Source organism: Talpa occidentalis, unplaced genomic scaffold, assembly GCF_014898055.3.
Source record: "Talpa occidentalis isolate TD23 unplaced genomic scaffold, MPIMG_talOcc4v2.1, whole genome shotgun sequence".
NCBI lineage: Eukaryota > Metazoa > Chordata > Mammalia > Eulipotyphla > Talpidae > Talpa > Talpa occidentalis.
Genome location: NW_026555331.1, coordinates 41534421 through 41557199, shown reverse-complemented (window position 1 = coordinate 41557199; position 22779 = coordinate 41534421). Strand labels below are relative to the sequence as shown.

Here is a 22779-nt window from a genome sequence, read left to right as displayed (position 1 = left end):
GTGCACACGGATCATTCTCCAGGATCGATCACATATTGAGACTCAAGACAAACATCAACAGATACACCAAGATTGAAATCATACCAACCATCTTTTCTGACCATGAAGGCATCAAACTAGAAATAAACCATAAAAAGAAGGCAAGGAAATCTCCTACCTCATGGAGATTGAAAACCACACTACTGGAAGACCACTGGACTAATGAGGAGATCAAAGAAGAAATTAAAAAATTCTTTGAATTGAATGACAAGGAGGACACCAATTTCCTAAATGTATGAGATGCAGCAAAAGCAGTAATAAGAGGAATATAAATAGCAACAGAGGCTCACATCAAGAAACAAGAAAGAACTCAAAGAAACAACCTAATCTCAAAGCTCAAAGATCTAGAAAAAGAACAACAAAAAAAACCCAAAACCAGTGGAAGAAAAGAAATAATAAAAACCAAAGCAGAAATAAATGAAATTGAAATTAAAAAAACAATCCAAAAGATCAATGAAACCAAGAGCTGGTTCTTCAAAAAAATAAATAAAATAAATAAACCCCTAGCCAAGCTCACAAAGGAAAAAAGGGAGAAAGCACAAATAAACAGGATCATAAATGAAAGAGGAGAAATCACAACGGACACAGCAGAAATCAAAAGAATAATCAGAAACTACTATGAACAGTTATATGGAAACAAGTTCAACAATCTAGAGGAGATGGACAAATTCCGACAACTCTACAATCACCCAAAGCTAGATAAAGAAGAAATAGAACACCTAAGCAGACCAATTACAATTAGCAAAATTTAAATGGTAATCAAAAACCTCCCCAAAAACAAAAGCCCAGGACCTGATGGATTTACAAATGAATTCTACCAAACATTCAGAGACGAATTAGTGCCTATCCTTCACAAACTCTTCCAAAAAATTGAGAAGGAAGGGATAATATCAAACACATTCTATGAAGCCAACATTATACTAATATCAAAACTGAACAAGGACAACACAAAAAAAGAAAATTACAGGCCAATCTCGCTAATGAACACTGATGCAAAAATCCTCAATAAAATTTTAGCTATCAGAATCCAACAATGTATCCATAAGATAATTCACCACGACCAAGTAGGATTCATTCCAGGAACACAAGGATGGTTCAACATCCGAAAATCAATCAACGTTATCCAACATATCAACAAAAAGAAATATAAAAACCATATGATAATATCAATAGATGCCGAGAAAGCTTTTGACAAAATGCAACACCCATTCATGATAAAAGCCCTTGAAATTCTTGGGATACAAGGAACATACCTCAACATCATAAAGGCCATATATGACCAGCCAACAGCCAGTATCATTCTCAATGGTGAAAAGCTGAAAGCATTCCCATTAAGATCTGGAACAAGACAAGGATGTCCACTCTCACCACTGCTTTTCAATATAATACTGGAAGTCCTAGCCAGAGCAATAAGACAAGAGAAAGATATATAAGGAATCCAAATAGGAAAAGAAGTCAAACTATCACTATTTGCAGATGATATGATAATATACATAGAACCCCAAAAACTCCACAGAAAAACTAATTCAACTAATCAATCAGTTCAGTAAAGTGGCAGGATACAAAATCAACATGCAAAAGTTAGTAGCCTTCCTACACACAAACATAAATCTGAAGAAGAAGAAATCAATAAACCATCCCTTTTATTATCAAAACAAAAAAAATCAAATACTTGGGAATAAATCTAACAGAAGAGGTAAAGGACCTATACAAAGAAAACTATAAAACACTGTTAAAAGAAATAGAAGAAGACACAAAGAAATGGAAAGACATCCCCTGCTCATGGATTGGAAGAATAAACATTATTAAAATGGCCATCCTACCAAAAGCAATATACAGATTCAATGATATTCCAATAAAAATTTCAATGTCATTCTTCAAAGAAATAGAACAATTATTGATGAAATTCATATGGAATCACCAAAAACCCCGAATAGCCAAAGCTCTTCTGAAAAAAAAAAGAAGGGAATGGAGGCATCATACTTCCAGACTTCAAACTCTACTACAAAGCCATAATCATCAAAACTGCATGGTATTGGAACAAGAACAGACATACAGACCAATGGAATCGAATAGAAAATCCAGAAATAAACCCCCATATTTATGATCAACTAATCTTTGACAAAGGAGCAAAGAATATGCATTGGAGCAAAGAAAGTTTGTTCAATAAATAGTTTTGGGAAAACTGGGTCGCTACATGCAAAAGAATGAAGCTTGACTACCACCTCACACCATGCACAAAAAGCAACTCAAAATGGATTAAAGAACTAGACATAAGACCTGAAACCATAAAATACATAGAAGGAAATATAGGCAAAACACTACATGATATGCACATCAAAGACATCTTTATGGACACATCACCCAAAGCAGTGATAGTGAAGGCAAAGATCAACAGCTGGGACTACATCAAATTAAAGAGCTTCTGCACAGTAGAAGAGACAATAACCAAAACAAAGAGAAACCCCACTGTCTGGGAGAACATTTTTGCACACAACACTAATGATAAAGGACTGATCACAAAAATCTACAAAGAGCTGATGAGACTCAACAACAACAAAGAAAATAATCCAGTCAAAAAATGGGCAGAAGAGCTAAAAAGAAACTTCTCTGAAGAGAAAATGCAAATGGCCAACAGGCATATGAAAAAATGTTCAGCATCACTTGTAATCAGGGAAATGCAAATCAAAACTACCATGAGATACCATCTTACACCAGTGAGAATGGCACATATTAAAAAAACTAGCAACAACAAATGTTGGCGAGGATGTGGAGAAAAAGGAACTCTTCTGCACTGTTGGTGGGAGTGCAAACTGGTCCAACCACTATGGAGAGCTGTGTGGAGATTTCTGGACCTACTAAACATAGAGCTTCCATATGATCCAGCAATTCCACTCCTAGGTATTTACCCAAAGGACACAGAAACATCAATTCCAAAGAGCACCTGCATCCCTATGTTTATAGCAGCACTGTTTACAATAGCTAAGCTTTGGAAACAACCCAAATGCCCAAAAATAGATGACTGGATCAAGAAGATGTGGTACATATACACCATGGAATATTACTCAGCATTCAAAAAAGATAAACACATGCAATTTGCAGCAACATGGATGGCGCTGGAAGGGATCATGCTCAGCGAAATAAGCCAGAAAGAAAAAGAAAAATACCGGATGGTCTCACTCATAGCAGGAATCTAGAAAACTTAAATAAGGGACCAGGAAAATGAATAACTATAAGAAAGTGAAAATCAAAATCAACAAACAACTATGAACCAGAGACACTCTATGGGGGGTGGGGAGCGGGAAAAGGAGGACTTGGAGTCAAATAAGGGGGTTGTAATTGTATGGGGAATATAAAAATAAAATTTAAATAATAATAAATAAATAAATAAGAAAGGAATATAAAAGAAAATAGAGTAAAAACTAAAAAAAAAGAAAAAAAAGAAAAATATGTCTCTAGTGCCTAGACCAGATCTTAGCACATAGAAGGCATTAAATAACTGTGTTGAAAGGATATACTTTCAATTGTGTTCTTTAGGTATATTTTTAAATATTTAAAAAATCATTCCATTTGGCATTTATTACATTTGGTGGGTCAAATGTGCTCGTGGGAGTTTTAAAAGCAATAGGTATGTTTAGTCACCTGTATCCTGGGCTAGAGAACAATGTCAGGTCAGTCACTGAACAAAATAAATTCACTCTGCACCTTAGTGACTTAAAAAGTCATGGAGTGGAATGCAGTGACCTCAGAAGTTTCTGTCTGTTGGCAAAGAAATAATTTCTGAAAGATGAGATTGTGACATATCATTTATCAATGACTACAGTAAAAATCTAAGCTGAAGATATACACTCATCTCAAAGTATATTAAATTTATTAAATAAATTATTATAATATATATTTTCTATGAAATCCAATCCTTCAACATTGTTTTCAGTACTATTTCTGGATTTTTAAACATACCCCTTTTAAAAGAAAAGTACATTTTTTTACAGGACAAGTAATATTTACCCAGACAAGTAATATTTAACAATTCTATCTGGTTTACCACTGCCAAGGAAAATTTCTTTATTTCCTTAAATCATGTACCTTTCAAAAAGTCAACATAAATTTAAAGACCCATCATTTCAACAATGTGAAAGTGTGAAGAAATGATTATTACTGAATCAGAACTGAAGGATTCGCTTTTTATAATTCAATTTTGAGCCCATGCCACTTTCTAATTACAGTTTGTGCTGTATCAGACGTGCTTGGCTGATATCCATTTCTCTCATCACCCTGTCCCAGACTGGGCAGTGTTACGGATTGCAATTTGAGTACTGAACCCCAGACAATCATCCCATTATTCATCCTCTCAACTTCAAGGTGGGAAGTTTGTGACTTAGGCAAAAGATAAAAAAATCTGACCAGCTGTTCCGCTCAGGCTCAGTTCTGATCCCTGCGTGAAAAGGAGAATACCTTAGAAATGTAATCATGAGTGCAAAAACAATGCCAAACAAAGAATATCACCCTGTTTATTTTGGAAGAGCCATGTGCATCCATCTGGCTGTGAGCAAGGTATTCATATGTATGTTTCTGCCCAAGAGGGACAGAGGGATTCATCCATCTTATTTGAATGGCGATTTCTCTGTGTGAATTGTTTGTTTTCTCTAACCCTTCCTTGGCACCTTCTAAAAAGATGAATGTCTTTAAAGTCAATAATAAATGATTACTACCGTGTGTGAAAGTGAAAATCAAAAATCTCGTCAGAATAGCCACCCTTGAGGATTCAGGTTCTCTCAGGACAAAGGAATAAACTGTCCTAAGGGTTAATGGTGGTAGAATCTGGGAGTTTAATGAGGGATTTACTGGGAAGGCGGCAAGATAGATCTCCTCCAACCAACAGTAGGACACTCCTGGTCCCTGATCGTATTAGTTCCCATTGACCCACCATTTTCCCACTGGGAAAATGTCTGACCTTCTTATATAACAAGTCTAGATTAAACATTTCTTGGCCCTGAAATGTAGATATGCTTTCCAATTTTTTCATGTTGTTGGTATGTGAAAATACTAACAATGATAGATTCTCTGGTGTAAGGAGAAAGGAAATGTTTTCATTACACTGATAAAGGTGATCTGACTCTTCCATGCATTGCAATTCACCTCCACATAGCTTACAAGTACTTTTCATTCAGTTATATTCCATTTGCAATAGTATATTCTGAAGAGGTAAAGTTACAAAGACCAGTTCTAACTTCTCTTAATGTTGTGTTTCAAGGTTAAAATGCATTGGACCTTACAGAAGAATTTATTTAATGTTAGATACAAATTTGTGAGTCTTTTGAATTCACACAATACTTCTAATGTATAAAGAAAAACATTTTATTACATTTTATCTGACATGGAACTGTAATTCCTAAAGTCTTGATTCTAGTTACACTTTGAGTTGGCTCCTGGAAAGTATTTATCCTAGAATGTTACAAAACACATTTGTTTTAGACATAAATATTTATATTGATTGTCCTCTTTTAGCATTTTTACTTTTGCAGGGTTTCGTATGATTAGCCATTCACATTGCATTATGCTTTTCAAGAGCACAGAGAGACAAGATAGGGTGTGTTCAGAGTTGATGGCCATACACTGAAGGTTGCAGAGAGAGAAGTGTCTCTTTTTCTTGGGGAGAAACTGAAGCAGCATTTCAGAGCGGATATATTACAATTTTCATGATAAAATTCCTCTTCTAAAACTAGGTAAATGGCTTATATACCAGCACACATACAAGCAATAACTCAGTGTAGCTGTTTGCTCTCAAACTGGAATTTCCCCTTCCTAATTTTGGTTTCATACAAATGAGTTATGTATCATAATCACCTAGAAAACTTATGCAGCTTATCATATTGTGCTCCGTGATTGCATTTCTCCTTACAGTGATAATCATAAAAGAAGGAAGTTTCTGGTTTGAGAAAATTTACCTTGAGATTCAATACAGGTTTGAAATGATTTAAATGCCAAAGATGAAACTGCATGCCAGGGATTTCAATTGATGGTAATTTGTATGACAAACTACATGATACAGTATATAATGAATTTTTTTCCAAAACATTATAAATCAAAAGGATGGATTGGGCTAAGTAAATGTAATAAACAATATAGTAAAATTATGTCTAAACAAAAATACATTTTTTGAATAATGACAGGATAGTTATCATCATTAGAGACTAAATGACAAGTGCCAAATAACTTTCTAAAGACAACAGATAAAAATTGATCATAATTCAGCCTTAGTGTGTGAGCTAGGCTGATACACTATGGATGGGATTTTAAAATGCAGTGTATGAGTGAATCAACAACTTTTTTTTTTAGTGGAACACAGGATAATACCTCCTTTTAGAATAAACAGCATCTACATTTGAGGAATTTCAGATTTTAAGTAGCATTTCCTATAGAAGGAACTTTTTACTATTAAAAATACTAAAATTAGAAATAAAGAAAACTTGATAAAAGATTATAAACTTTCAGCTATAAGATCAAGTGTGAAAATCCAATATATAATATGGTAACTATAGTTAATAATATTTCATAGTATAATTGAAATTGCTTAGAGTAGAATTTAAATGTTCTCACACATTAAAAAAAGAACAAATATGTGAGGTGATGTGTTAACTAGACTGAGAAATTCTTTCACAATGTATAGGTATATCAGATCACCAAAATGCATACTTCCAATAGTTTGTGCTTTTGTCCATTATATCTCAACAAACATGATATCATGCATGCCATGATATCAACTGAAAATATTTTAAAAATAGGTTGTTTGATTAGTTTTTTGATAAAATAGCTGTCTAGTATTATGTTTCACTAATTCAAACATTCCTATTAGTCTTGATAGCTGAATTCTGAAAAAAAAATAATGATATTAAAAGGCTTTATTAGAAAATTAAATTAATGCAGATACTTTTCTGCTCTGTTATTCAGAAACTAGATGAAAAGTAATCTTTTATATCTCAATGCTTTCAAAGATGCCACAATTTCAGATTTACTAGGTTTGTGCTTTGCAAAATAGCCCTACAATTTAAAAAATGATGTTTTGAATTTCTTGCACAAAGCTCCTGCTCTTAAAATATTTATCCAATATTAAATGTATAACATGGTAACAATGACAAATGCAAATGTTAGTTTTTAGACTGCTTGCACATATATTACTTTGTCTGGGTCTAATAGCCAAGTGATGTTGCCAGGGCTGTCATTATTGTGAGACGTCACCTCAGCAGCAAGGACAACAATGTTTCACAGGAAAAGCCAGAAGTGGAACTGAGATTTTTCTAGTCCCTGTAGACCTCAAGTTGGGGCTTGATTTTTTTTCCCCAGAGAAGCAAAATAATTTGCATCACACTAGATGTGCATCACACATACCCATAAAACAATTAACACTGAAACAAATCAAAGTAACTCTAATAGCCTTGCCTTGGAATGAAAGCAGGGAGGAAAAGCAAGCAGTTTTATGAGACTGACAGCGCAGCCTCCTGTGCTAAGAGGTCTGGCCAAAAGCAAGCAGTTTTAATAGAGAGCAGATCTTAAAGATGAATACATGCTTTTCAGTGTGAAATCTTACATAAACACTCACTATACAATCTGCAAAACTGTTAATATAAGCAGTTTAGTTCTTTAGCAGGTACTGCAGGTGGTAAGGACAACAAATGAATCAAGGAGAATAGTCAGTGAGTAAACAGTGTGTGAAAAGCCATGGGGGGCGGGCAGGAGAAGTAAACTGTTGTGGGAAAAGTGAATGAAGCTCTGTAGCTGCGGCAGAAGGTGGGCAAATTTGGAAGGAAAGGATAGAATAAGACTGAAAGTAGGTACCATGGACTTCTGAAGAACTCGGAATGAATGCCATTTTGAAGAGTTGTAGGAATGATATTATTTTTAGTCCTTATCATCAGGAATTTTATTTAATTTTGCTATATTAGTTTAATGCATTGTGCATTAAATGCATTGTACATTGGTTGCATTCAGTTAAAAGGGCTTACTTTGATACCCACTGTGTGAAGGGACAACTGGCAATTCGATGGAGCCATTCAAAATAGTTTAAGGGTGAATGCTGTGGGATTCAATTTTATCTTTCATAAGCAGAAAGCGTCCTTATCTAAGTGGTTTCTGAGGGTTAGCATCTATGCTTTGAGACATGCACAGGAAGCCCTGTTTATGATGAATAAGGAACTAGGATTGTTTAGGGTAGGCGACTGCTCAGAGAGAAATTAGATAAAATGTATAAGGCACCATGCAAACTTTGCTGAGTGACTTACGCTGTGATAGTGCTTTAATATAATACCTCACTAAAGCCTCACAAGAATCTTGCAAGGCAGGCATTTATTCGCTCCATGTCAAGATGAGGTTCCTGATGCCAAAGATAATGTTAGGCAAATGCCACATAATGAAATATCAAAGCAAAACAAAACAAATTTCCACTTGCTAATGTTACAAGCATATACCATCATTGTTATTGAAAGCTAGACCTGATAATCTATATTTGATACTAAGAAAGTTATCATGAAGTTTAAGTAATGAGTTTTCCTCCATTGAAAATGCTAACGCTATACTTTAAAAGAATTTGTATTTGCAGGAAAAGAATTAAATTTATGAACCCTGATGATCAGATCTTACTTTATATTTGAGGAGTACTCACCTTTTGGATTCACACTCTCAGTTTCAAATGAAGTGACAGCTTAGATCGATACAGTTTAGTGAGAGACACCAATTGGGAGAAGGCCTCAGGCTACTCTCCTGCAAAGTTGCCATGAATAGGAGCCAAAATTTAAGATCTGATCCAAGAGACTCAGCTGTCATTGGTGACAAGCTCAAGAACTGGGACTATCATGTTCCTATAAAACATAGTGAGACAAGATCCTTGCCAATGTTCTTTTGGAACAATAAGATTATAGGAGAGGAAGGTAAAATTATATGTGACAGTTGAGTACATTAATTTATAATTTTATTAGTCATTTGTACATTTTGATCCTAGAGCTTGTTTCAATGAAAATAAAAATGAGTATAAAATACCTGCCTCTACAACATATAAATCATTAAAGCAAAATTACATAATTACTTCAAATCCCAATTTATACTTTGATCTCAGCTAAAAAAGTAAGCAATTCTCACTCTTTTTTCTTTTTTTCTAAGGTACTGAAAACACCTAGTGGTATCAACTTACAATGACTTGTTTACATTACTTTGCACCCTGAAAAATAAAATGTCAAATCAAGAGTAAAAATATATTTATATTTTATCACCTTAAAGCTTTTGAATTTATAATTTTAACAGAAACGTAGTTGATACTTCCAAAGGTAGACATTCTCTCCCACCATCTCACAATAACTTTTGTTTACCCAAATTTTTGTGCTCTCTCCCCCCCCAACTTTCACATTAATTCATACTAATTGTCCAATACATCCACTTTCCCATTATAGTATTGAACATTATCAATATTCTCGGGGATAATCTGCAGTTAATCATTCCTAGATTTTTCTGGCCTTTTTGGCCTAACAGTTTGCTTTTTTAACCCAGTTCCAGAAACCTCAAAAGTCTTGGCACAACTCGGAATTATCTTTTTGCTTTGTTGACTGGGAATTTTAAATTTATAAACAAACATGCCTGAGTAAATCAATTTAGATACAGATGATTAATTGGTGGTTTTGAAAAATAGATTATCAGCTAAAATGACACGATTCGATATAAATGGTCTTGAAATTCTAATTATTAACTTTCTCTTAAGAAAATATAATGAACACACCAATTATCATTTTCAAGACCATACACCTGAAATTATTAAATATTTCACTTTGCAAATTTTATGCAGTGTTTAAGATTACACGCCATTGTATGCATTATTATTTATTCATTATGCAGAGGCATGTATTTTAATGAATGACAAAGAGTCCATTTTTAACTATGAGTACATAGTAATAATATGATGAATTCTTAGACTGTTGACCTTGCTTGGTGTAAAGACTTTATTAAATGCTTTATCTGTATTACTACTGTATCAAATCATATGAAATTTAGTTACCAATCTTCTAGCCACACATTTCAGATAAAGAGAGAAGGTAACAATTTAGTGAATTGGGACAAGAACATAGTCTGCTGATACAAATAATGATGCCCTAGATGTGAAATAGAAAACAAGCCACAAGCTCCACCATGGCACTCTCACATTAAAGCAGAAAACTGTCCAGTTGTTGCAGCCCTGCAGAATTTCCCAACCAACACTGACATATTTGAGCTCAGAGTCTTAGGACATTTGCTTTTCTGTCTGCTTGGATTTTCCGAACTATCTCAGTTCTTGATTCCACACGGTTATTGTGCGGATCAAATAATCCTTGGTCACAAAAATACCCTGGGTTGTGACTCCCTGGCGTCCTGGTTATGAGTGTGGTCAGTCATTCCACATGCTTTGTGGATGAGCTATCTTTACCATGATGAGAGGTTTCTTTTTCAAGATTTGAAATCTCCAAAGGCAAAATACTAGCATCAATAAAAATCCAAGTAATTTAGGAAATGTATATTGCAACCTTGTTCAAAATAGCATGAAATTAGGTTTATCTTTGCTTGCTATCTTTTATAAAATTACTACAGATGTAGACTAAAGAGAAACTTTATAATACATTCCTAGAATTATAAATATCTAAAACCTGATTTCTTCAATGTGAGCCATTCCAGATGTTTAAAAATATATTTTAAAACTAATAAATATAATAAAATGTGTCTTTGATAAGTGCACATTGAATAGGCTGGTCCTAGTTTCCTTTTTATGTGATTCATAATATTACAAAACAACTCGAGAGGAGGAGGAAAAAATCATAGAAACCTTTTCCTCCTTTTCTTCAATCTTTCATTATGTCTTGGAGAGTGAGATCACACGTTTTGAACAATTAGATTCACTTTGTTTGTAAGCCTACAAGTGCTCCAGAATAGCCTCAATTTTTGTAGAGCAGAGGTATAGTTTATGGAGTCTGGATAATTCAGTTGCCCACTCGGGTTTGCAGAGATCCAGCCTTCTCCCCAGTTGCTGGAGCTGTCAGGGATCCAGCCCTCGGCGACCAGCAGACCAAAGAGATCCGCTAAGCTGGGACGAGCCGCCAGATGCGGTTTGGGGAACAGGGCGCTATTAGTCTCTTTAAGGATAACGGACTTAGAGAAACTGCGCTTCCAGTCTCTTTACACACATCCTTTGATCCTAGGATTTTATAAGTTGCCTGCACGGAAGTTAAACATCGGTCAGGCAAATAAACTTATTCTTTTCAGGCCCCATAACTGGATCGCTGGAGCGAAATAAACTTTCAGAAGCGTCCACATCGCAGTCAGACGGCCCGTCTGCGCTTCCAGCAAGTGCTAAGTGAGGTTGCAAGCCCAACCGGGGTGCAGACTTGAATTCGTGGCAAAGCACAGCTACGACTCACCATTACCCGCCCCCCCCCACCACCAACCTCAAAAAAAAAAAAAAAAAAAAATGCACGGAGGAGGGAGGAGGGTGCAGTGAAATTCGCCCGCATTTCTGCTGGTCAGCGCCGCTGTGTGTTAGAAAGCCCTGCGGCTTTTGGAGACCCGAGGGAGAGGTGGAGGGACCGGAGCTGCGGTTCCAGGAAGAGGGTAGGGAGGGGGTGGGGGCCCTGTGCCCATATCACCCCACCTCCCGCACCCCCCAACACCGACAGCTGTCCAACTCTTGGAATTCATTGGCTTCCTCTACTCCACCTCCCAAATACCACCCCAATCCAGTTTAGCCCCCCGCCCCACCCTCGCTGACCTAATAAGGCCATGCAATGTGTGGGGGACATATATAAAAGGCGCGGGTTCGCGGGGACTCTGCACGACGCCGGAGAGAGAAAGCAGGAGTCGTCCACTGCCCAGAAGGACAACCATGGCCAAGGAGTGGGGCTACGCCAGCCACAACGGTGAGTGCAGCAGCCACAGCCCTGGTCCCTGATCGGGTCTGAGGAGCCCCGGGGTTGCTCCGGAAGTGGGTAACTCTAGGGTATGCCTTTGAAAATGTGGGTGGAGGAGTCGGATGGGAACTAACATTTACTTAGTAAGTACTTATCAAGTATCCAATGCTCCTGACCTCTTTACCTTCCCCTCATTTAGTTTTCCCTGTAGGGAGCTGTAATTACTTCCACTGGAGGAAGCTGAAGCAGAGAGGCTCTGTAACTCGTCCCAGATCACACTACCTCTGACCAAGAAGTCAGATCACCTGAGGGCCATTCCTCACTGTCCCTTACTCCACCATACTGGGCAACCATGATCTGGTATTGGTATCAGAATCCCTGTTTTGTCTGGGCTCCTGCCTGACCCATGGGGAAAAGAATATGGGTGTGCACTGAAAAGCGCACTTGGTCAGTGTTATTTTATTCCAGCTCTATGACAGAAAATGGCATCAGTAAATTGTATGAAGTTCATTTCAAAAATAGGCCTTTGAAGTTTTATTCTTGGGCAGTCAGGGGTAATATCCTGAGTTCAATATACTCTCCAGATACACTATTTACAATACTATGAACAGGTGTCAAATGATAAGACTTGCATTTCCCAATGTGAAATCCAAGACCTTTTCATAATCATTGTCTAGCCTGTGTATTTTGCTGGTTTAGTCGATTGGGAAAAGGGCATGGATTGTGCCATAAGATAACTAAATCCCTCTATTTTATTTTCCAGGTCCTGATCACTGGCATGAGATTTACCCAATTGCCAAGGGAGACAACCAGTCACCCATTGAACTGCATACTAAAGACATCAAGCATGACCCTTCTCTGCAGCCATGGTCAACATCTTATGACCCCGGCTCTGCTAAGACCATCCTGAATAATGGAAAGACCTGCAGGGTTGTGTTTGATGATACTTATGATAGATCAAGTAAGTGTGACACTAAGGTAGAGGCACATTGACATTTTCAATGCTCATAATAGCAAAATGTGATTTATGACTCCACAGAATTAGTGGGAACAGGGGGCAACTTCCTCTCAGAAAATGGAGATGATATTTCATTTTGCTCCAGTCATGAAAATTTGTATTTATGCATTGAAGAGGAATGTCTCACGTTCTAACCTTAGTCACTTTGCTGCTGCAAAATGACCCCATGTACAAGTTAGATGTTGCCAGTTCAGTCCTGATGTGGGACTTGATAGGGAGGGGGTGGTAATGGGTCCAAACGAGGAGTCTTTGGGTTCTGATTACTATACCTGAGGGTTCATGTGCTTCTTGACCATGGTCTGCAGAGTGAGGGTCCTACTCCCAAATTTGGCAGAGATTCCATTCTACAAGCAAGAAAAATAGCAAAGAAACAAAGTGGGCACTTTCTTCCCCTGGTATGTTGGTGGGAGCCAGTCCAGGAGAGAGAATAGGGCTACTATATGAATCAAGAAGACTAGCCTTCAGTGCTTCAATGGATTGTTTATCTGGTTACTCCTTTTGTTGAGTGTTTTTGAAGTATCTGACAATTTTTTGACTAGTGATTTGTGTATGTGAAAATGAAAAAAACACATACTTAAAAACATCTCTTTATTTCACCTACGCTATTAAACAAATCCGTGAAATAAAAGAAATCTGATAAATGTTTTATTCACTATAAATGAAGTAATAATAATAAATTCATTAATGTTTGGGTGTTTAGTGTATAATAATACTTTTTCTTATAACCACATTTGTAAAAAGTTAAAATTATCCTTACTGGTGTATGAAAGTGAATATTCTCAATGATGTAGTAAAGAGTAAGAGTCATAATTTCTTCCTCCTAGGAGGCTCTGAGTAAGGAGTACCATAGAAATTTGTATTTTCTTAAACAATAATCTCATGGTGCTGTTACTTATCCCTTCCCCATGTAAGCCAAGTCCATTTTGAAGGATAAAGAACAAAACCAAACAGTATCTGTTAGCGCGAGTCATGTGAAATTGCCATTTTGAATACTGATAGTTTCATATGTCTCCTCCTAATAAATTGAACTCATCTGTCCAGATAATAGCTGTTCCTAGAGGTTGAACAGGAAAAATGCAATGTATCAAAACAGTCATTTCTACATGATAAAGCTTATGCATGCCTGGTTTTATTGTTTTAGACCTACATTATAGCATTCATTGTGTCATTTCATCATCAATAGTTGTTCAATCCTTTCTAGAATTGCTACCCTCTAAATTCTATTTTGATGTAGCTTCCACTGCTAAATCTTGATTTTGGGGTTTCTACATAGTTTCCAATATCCTTTGGAAAATATTTGAACCTCTAAATCACTGCCCAGCCTTAATGAAGTGAAACCAAATTAAATGACAAGTTGAGGTATTTGGACAAAAAGCTGAAATTAATGTTACCAAGAATTATCTACTTTAGCTGTCCACATTGATTGATTCCCTGGGAAATCTCTGAACTTTACATTTCATCTCATTTGAATAGACACAGACTAAAGGAGACATGGATGAAAGCGCTTGCTTATAGTCTTAAAAGAAAAGTATAGTTGGAGGCAAGACATGGAGAAGGAATTCACATTTGCTCAGCAATTGCATACTGGGTCCTGTGAAAATCTTTAATCTCATTTAATCCTTATAGAAACTTTGAAAGGTTACTATTATTATTGCTTTCATACAAATGCAAAAAACACCTTCCAAGAAGTTCAGCAACTTGCTTGAAAACACACAAGTAGCAGGGTGGGGGGAGAGGGGAGGCAGCCAGAACTGGAACCCAAATTTGTCTGGCTCTCAACTATCATGTTCTTCCCACTGCACTTGTGACTGACCCATTCTTTGGTTGTTTGCATCCTTATTGCCCATCTGTTACTTTAATTTTATTTTCATAAATGTTAAATTGACATTTTGAAAATAGTACAACAAATCTGCAAAATAAGAGAAATCATTTCTTTTGATATATCCCAAACCTTTATGTTGAGGCACCACCAGCCCAACAGACTGACAGCATTTTTTGCTCATCCAGCCTTGGCTCTCAGAGTGCCTGTTGAAAGCAGGCCTCTGCAAAGAGGTGTGAGTTTCACTGCTGACTTAGCTTCTTTGAATCACAGTGCTGAGAGGTGGTCCTCTCACTGGGCCCTACCGGCTCCGTCAATTTCATCTTCACTGGGGCTCATCTGACGACCATGGCTCGGAGCACACGGTGGATGGAGTCAAGTATGCCGCCGAGGTAGGCGAATGATCCTGACCCACTCTTCGTCTCACACAATGAAAACTAAAAAATGACAGTACAGCATGCACTGTGTTGCGTCAAGCTTGTAGTTATAAAAGAACTGTAGTCATTTTAATATAAGCTGAAACTGCCAAACATTCTAGGCTAGACAGTTAAGAGAGTATAGGTAAGTTACCATCATGCATTAGGAATTTCAAGGTTATTTTAAGAAACTGGATAACAGCTTAATTGAAAATAAAAAAGGGGATCAGACTTCTGGATGGAACTGAAAAGATAAGGATAGCTAACACTTATTTAGTGCTTACCAGTGTTAATTCACTTGATCCTGTCAGCAGCTCCATGGGTAAGGTTAAAGATGAAACTGAGAGATGTTTCATAAGAAAGGCACTCAACAGCCAGTGAGTGCTAGACCTAGTGTTCTATCTTCTGCAGATTGGTTTCAGAGTTCATCATTTTGTTCCATGCCCTAAGCTTCTTTTATAAGAAATTAGTGGTTTAAAAATAATATTTAGGAATTTGGGTTAATGTTCATGTTCTAGTCTCTTAATGTGGAATATGCATGAATATCTGTTCATATATGTATAAATGATATATATCTATATTTATGCATACATATATAGATACAGATACAATTTAATATGAGCAAATACTACTTGCTGTCTCATTAAACCCACCAAAGAAAAACATAATTTGTAGCTGAAATGCCCAAGAATTTTCCCCCCTTATTTTTCATCATTTCCCAATTAACTATAGTTTTAGGATGATAAAGTTTCATGTTTATAGCTTGTGTTACACTGTAATTTGGTAGAAAAAAGAACAATATTATAAAACGAAGTAAATTTTTTGACTTGTTTTAACAAGGTCAAAATTTTCATTGATCACTTATTCAAAATTCTAAATCTGTGTATCATAATTTATATACTTTCTGGTTGGACCATTAAAAAATCACCAAAATATTACATCATACTAGTTTCTATGACAGTGTTCAACCACCTTAGATCATACAATTATTGGCTTTAATAATTTTATACTTGTGTCCTTATTCTAGGAGTTTCCCTTATAACATTTATTCTATGGTTTCAGCTTCATTTGGTTCACTGGAATCCAAAGTACAACTCTTTTGCAGAAGCTCTGAAGCAACCTGATGGAATAGCTGTGGTTGGCATTTTTCTGAAGGTAAAATAAGAATTGGTCATATATGTGTGTGTACATACACATATATTTTAAGCTTTGATACTTTATCAACACTTAGAGTAGCATAAATTTCATTTCCTTCTTTTGTTTAAAGGGGAGAAAGGGATACAATTCATTATCCATTCCCCTATCAAAGAATCTCTGCTAAGGTCAATTCAAAATGTTTAGCTTTCCCTTAACTGTGCCTTTTGCCATACTCTAGTATGTACCCCCAAGTACTTCTAAATTTTCTCAAGGTTTGGGATATATATGAGTATGTGTGTGTGTGTGTGTGTGTGTGTGTGTGTGTGTTGGAGTTGGGACAAGAGTCTTTGAAGGAGCTTATTATAGTGGTGGTGAGGGCAAAGGGTGGTATTGTTCATTATCCTTTCTCTCTGCTCCATTTTGATTGCACTGGAAACCAGAAAAGCCAAATCTGTGAACCACTGGATGCCAAATCCCTGGCTGGATATCCCCTCGGCTTAGGGTGGTCACCACGCACATGATACCAGGCTAAGATAGCACATGGAATGTGTGTGTTGTTGAGCCAGTTGTGGTTTAAAGAGGGCTTAGTGTCATTACCACATGAATTTAGTGGTAACATAATCTAGATTTCAAGTCAGAGGTGAAAATCTAACTTCTTTCTTTTTGAATGACCTAATTTGTTGTATGTTCTGAATTCACTGGGTCATTTTCAGGGCTTGAACACAACACAATGGGAAGAAGAGTGGGTCTGAGACAAAGGCAGTGAGTTCAGTTTTGGATACATTGAGTCTATCCCAGCTCTAATTCTAATAAAACTAGAATGACTTTGCAGAGAAGGTCAAGGACAGTAGAAGTAGAGAAATAGAAGTAGATCATTGTGTACTTTTGTGGTTTTGTACTTCAAAGGCCTGGAGTCCAAGTTTAGTTCAGAAAATATATACTCTAACATCTTGGGGAAGATTAAGATTACGTTTTTTACTCAGAACAAGATATTCTGGAAGTTTTATAAATACTAGTTGTAGAGAATGGATCAAAATCAGTTTTCAAGACAATTCTAAATTATAGAGAAGAGAAAATATAATTATTGGTTTTCTATTTTCTTACAGATAGGACGTGAGAAAGGCGAGTTCCAGCTGGTGCTTGATGCACTGGACAAAATTAAGACAAAGGTAAAAAAAAAAAAATCCCCCTCCTAGAACATAAAGCAGGTTGTATCAATATTTTCTTTTTATATTTCAAGTGTAAGTCTTTCAGTTAAAATATAACTTAAAATATAATGTAAATATAACATTTTATTTTATATTTAACATTATATTTTAACTTTATAATGTAAATATAACATTTTAATTACACTTAAAATGTAAATGTACATATAAAAATAAACACTATCATGTTTTTAGTTTTTAGTATGGTTTCTAAATATTTATATATATATATAAGTTTTTAGTGCAATTTCACATATTGGCTTATTTAAACCTCACAGCCATCATCATCTTTCAGATAGTTATTTTCTCATGAAGCGTAAGAGAGAGAAATTGAGTGGTCAGCCTTTACCCCCACCTACCCCTCTGTGCCAATTTGCAGGGATAATAAATTTTTGAGTCCTTATTTTGCCCTTTCTCTACTAGGTAGCACCTATATATTTTAAATACCAGACTCATTTTGATTGTTTTTGGAACTACTCTAATCAAACGCTAGTACTTTTTACGGCTAAAGAAAGTATTCACTATTCAATAAAAATGCAAACCTATTTTATTATCAAGAACCAAGTCATTAACTTACGTAAAATAACTTCTGTAAAGTTCAGATGTGAACTCTTTCTGAGAATAGATTTAGAATTCTACAGTTAATAAGGAATAAAATGTTACAACAGCCAGAGAAAGTCATAACATGCAAATCAGCTTTACCCTCTTTGTCCTTTATTTCTGAAAGGTAGGCACTTTGTTGAAAAGTTACCTTTTTCTCTAACGCATTTGAAATCCATTCTCACAATTGGTAAGACCCCTAGGATGGGCGGTGCGCTTGCATGGGCTCACTGCGCATGCGCTTGCTCTCTCCCAGGGCAAAGAAGCACCTTTCACCAATTTCGACCCATCTTGCCTTTTTCCCGCCTGCCGGGACTACTGGTCCTACCATGGCTCCTTCACTACCCCGCCCTGCGAGGAGTGCATTGTGTGGCTCCTGCTCAAGGAGCCCATGACCGTGAGCTCCGACCAGGTAAGCAAGTGGCAGGGGCTAAGCCTACATATCGGCTGAGCCAATTTATATATTGGCTAAATGGATGCTTACAGAACAGTTCTACCCCTGGAGATTTCATTGTTTGCCCTGGTTAATTACGATCAATCTGTTTAACTTTCTAAATCTTTACTTCCAAAAGGGTACCAGGATAAACGCAAATAATTTAAAAGTGCTTATAATGCTGAAGAGTGGCTGAGTGTATAATTTAGAAACGTTTAAAGATTCAGATTATTAACAGACTTGGTTAATTTGGAGTACCCCCAAATGGAGACCAGTGATTAGGTATAGGCCTGGGTTGGGGAAGGGCGTTAATGAAGGGTATGTAAGATTCTTGAGATTGTATAATTTTTTCCCAGTAGTACAGATAAGTAATCTGAGGCTCAGAACAGTTAAGTAATTAGCCCGTGATCACATAGGCAAGTGTAGGATTTGAGTTTCAAACTCCATGTATGGAGGCAGCTCTGCTGAGGCATCCCTTCTCATTATTGATCAAAGAACTTCTTTGCAGTATTTGTTAAAGAGACTTTCAAGGAAAAGACTGGGAGAAAAAAAAATGGGCAGGAACACCAAGAGAGACAGGTTACAGACAGGTTAATACAGTGGAACACCACAGACACAACTTAGATCATGAATGTCTAATAGTAAAATCATTTTAATCAAAAGATCAGATTTAATGATCAGGTTCACTGGCTTACCTGTTTTCAAAGAGGAATGAAATTTTCTTAAGGAATAAAGCTAAAATATTTTAATATAAAAATATAGTGTTACTAATGAGATTTCCTAAATTTTCCCTTGAGAAACTCAGTTAACATTTAGAATGTAGCATGATTCTTAATTTCTTTCTGTTCCTTAAAAAAATTGACTCCTTAATCATGCTCAGCGAAATAAGCCAGAAAGAAAAGGAAAAATACCTGATGGTCTCACTCATCGCAGGAATTTAGAAAACCTAAATAAGGGGCCAGGAAAAAGACTAATTGTAATAAAGTAAAGATCAAAATCAACAAGCAACTATAGACCAGAGACACACTACAGTGAGGGGGAGGGGCGAGGAGAAGAGGGATTAGGGTCAGAATAAGGGGAATGGGAATTGTATGGGGAATAGAACCAAAATGAAAATGCATATACATTGTGCAAAAATGAAAAATGTTGTAAGAATTATATAAAATAAAATATTTTTTTAAAAAAGCACCATTTAAAGAATTGAGCATGGGGTAGACAAGTTCTAAAAAAAAAGAGGTTTGGAATGTCATTAGCCTTTTCTGGTTAAGGAAATCCTGGCAAGGATATTGCTAAAGTAAAAAGTACTTAAGTAAAAATAAAAAAAAATTGACTCCTTAAAGTTACACAGTAAAGGGCAGTTAAACTTCTTATTTGCACTGATACGTTAATATTGTCAACTCCTCCTATATAAAGTACCTCATACTGACCTCTCAAAATAATTGCTTCACAAAAGGTTTTGGCTAGAGGGCAATGGTCATCCTATATAAAATGAAGAAAGATGCTTCTACAATTAACCAAAAGGTTTATATGACTTGCTGGCTAAATAGCTCTGGACTGAATATTGGAAATCGGTATTCTGGTTTGTCTTCTTTGAAAACCTGGCGATTTCTAACTCTTTGTTGCATCATGTGTCCATGGTTCTGGTGGCTTGTGACACTCTGTCCTTGCCCTTGCAGATGGCCAAGCTGCGGAGCCTCTTCTCCAGTGCTGAGAACGAGCCCCCAGTGCCCCTGGTGGGGAACTGGCGCCCCCCACAGCCCATCAAGGGCAGGGTGGTGAGAGCCTCCTTCAAATGAGGTGATGGGAGCTTGCCCTCTTCAGGAAAAGAAATCTGCCATGGGAGAGCTTGGTTCTTTGCTCTTTTTGGTACCCCTTGCTCTAAGTATATTTCAGTTTTCCATATTAAGCAATGAATGGAAGAGATGAAATCACCAGGAAACCAAAGTTACTTTGCAAGATCTAATATGAAAACATTTGGCCTTTCTAATAATCATCTTTCCTAAAAAAAAAAAAAAAAAAAAGTAGCATTTCTAGTAAGATTTCAAAGAAGGAAGGAGTTGAAAAGAAAGAGAAAAATAGCTTCTGGGCACCATTTTCCTGTTATCTTAAATTTTACAGAGCTTCAGTTTTACTATTTTTACAGGTTGTCTGTCTCAAAGGAATAATGAGTAATTCTATATTTAGGAGTAGAGATGTATGAAGATCATATGTCAGTTAAACATAAGCCAGATATTAAAATGACAGCATAAGTTGAGATGACAGCGTGTTTCAACTCTTTAATAAAACTATCGAGAGTTTCATTATTTAATACAATTTCATCCACTAGAAATATTACCTGGTTTTGTTTATCAATACAAGGAAACACAGTGAGATCAGGAGTTTAAGAAAATGTTGACCTAGTATAGGAGTTTCTTCATAAGATAGTTGACTTTATCCTAACATTTTCTTTGCCTGAAGGGGGGCCATTTATTTTACATTTTTACTACTTTTATCTTTGCATGCTTGTTAAAATAAAAACTGCTGCTGATATCTTTCCAATTTGAGGATGGAATTAATGATTCCTAGAAGATGCAGGAATGAATGACTGCACTTGAAGAAAAAACAATTGTACTGCTCATCAAAACAAATAAAGAATGAATGCAGACAATCGAGTGTTGTGTTTTTTTAATGATAAAAAGGGTTATAAGTTTCAAAAAATGGTATAAAACAAAGTGGTAAAATTTCATTGTTTGTTTTTATAACTGTAGGGTGATAATAATGGGCTAAGTTTGAATTTTCTTGGCCACTACATTCTTCATGGAGCAGTTAACTCAATTAGTCTTCTGAGGAAATACACACACGAAGGAGGATTTGTGCACATACATTTGAAAGTTTGGAATAGTTTCCAGAGATCTCAAAGTTGGTTTAAGTTTCTGGGATTCATACCAGTACTGTGGGTGCTGCTTAGGGGCTTGGGATCAAGTCAGACTATAGCTTTTATGTCCTTATCTTTTTAAATGTGCATTAGGATGATAGTTTACCATGTCAAAAGTCCATGCACCAAGACATTCAAAACATTTAATATCTGCAAGCATGGCAAGCAGTGGCTTTGATGCATTTTTCATCACATCGCTGGCTAGTATGTTAACTTACTTTAGCAAATGGCAGCAATAAGTTCATTACTCTAAGGGATGAAAATGGTATTGGGTCAGGTGAGTCCTGTGATGCCAGAAGTCAAGTCATGTGACAGAGTCCTGGGAGGCTAAAGTTATTTAATATATTACCACTTGGGTGAAATAAAACCAGGTTGGTCAGTGCAAATGGATGTGTTAATTAAATCCCTTGAAATTAGGAGGTGTGGAGCTTTGATCATTAGTGGTAATACAGAGTTGATTCTCTCAGGGTACTCACTCAGTAATGTTTAGAGCACTGGAAAAATGTATCCAATATAACTTCTCTGTGGGGGAGGAACATATAACCTAGTCCAACTAAAATCTTACTTATTCAGGTTCACAGACAGCAGGTTTGGAATTGTTGTAAGGGAAAATATCCACTCAAAAGCAGCTATCTCCCTAGACCATGAACTCCATGAAGGTACTGATAAGAGTTTTATACACTGACATTCTCCTAATATTGTCTAATCTTGTGACTGCCATCTAATAAGCACTCAGTAAATGTTTGGTAAATAACTGATATCATGAACATGGGTGAACCCAGGACAAATACTCATTTTTTCCCCCGCAAACAGCACAATAAATGATTAAGGCTAATACTATTTATTTGTTATTTATTTATACATACAAGAGCTGGGGTGTGGGCCAGAGGTGCGGCGGGTGTAAGAGAAGTCACCAGAGACAGAGTGGGGAGCAGAACAGGTGGATCTACTGAAATACACTGCTGAGGGGCAACAGTGGAGAGACAGGAGAGGTCTGCTGCACCATGTGGATCAACTCCCCGGCCAGGGATCCCACTCATGCCACAGTGGCTGGTGATAGCTTAATAGCTTGAAAGCACTGAGACTTAACCCCTGCCCACCAGACAGGCCCAAGGGAAATACTGGTTTTTGTTCATTTTAGTTAGTTTAGAGCTCCTTGGGAAATGATCTCTTTAACTTCACATGATAGTTTTCCAAAAGAACATATTTTCCCCCTACTCTGGGTCATTGCCAATATTCACAGTTACCACCCAACATAAAACTTTCTCCCAAATTTTGTCCTT

At 36.5% G+C, this 22779-nt stretch overlaps 1 protein-coding gene across 1 annotated transcript; it reads left to right on the top strand.

Moving 5' to 3' along the window:
• Nucleotides 1–11601: 11601 nt before the first annotated feature.
• On the top strand, nucleotides 11602–21221 carry CA3 (carbonic anhydrase 3). The gene is made up of 7 exons (XM_037504596.2): nucleotides 11602–11963; nucleotides 12718–12915; nucleotides 15065–15183; nucleotides 16270–16362; nucleotides 17451–17513; nucleotides 18406–18561; nucleotides 20259–21221. The coding sequence occupies exons 1-7, from the start codon at nucleotides 11930–11932 to the stop codon at nucleotides 20376–20378; spliced, it is 783 nt and encodes a 260-aa protein (XP_037360493.1). The 5' UTR covers nucleotides 11602–11929; the 3' UTR covers nucleotides 20379–21221.
• The last annotated feature ends 1558 nt before the right edge of the window (nucleotides 21222–22779 follow it).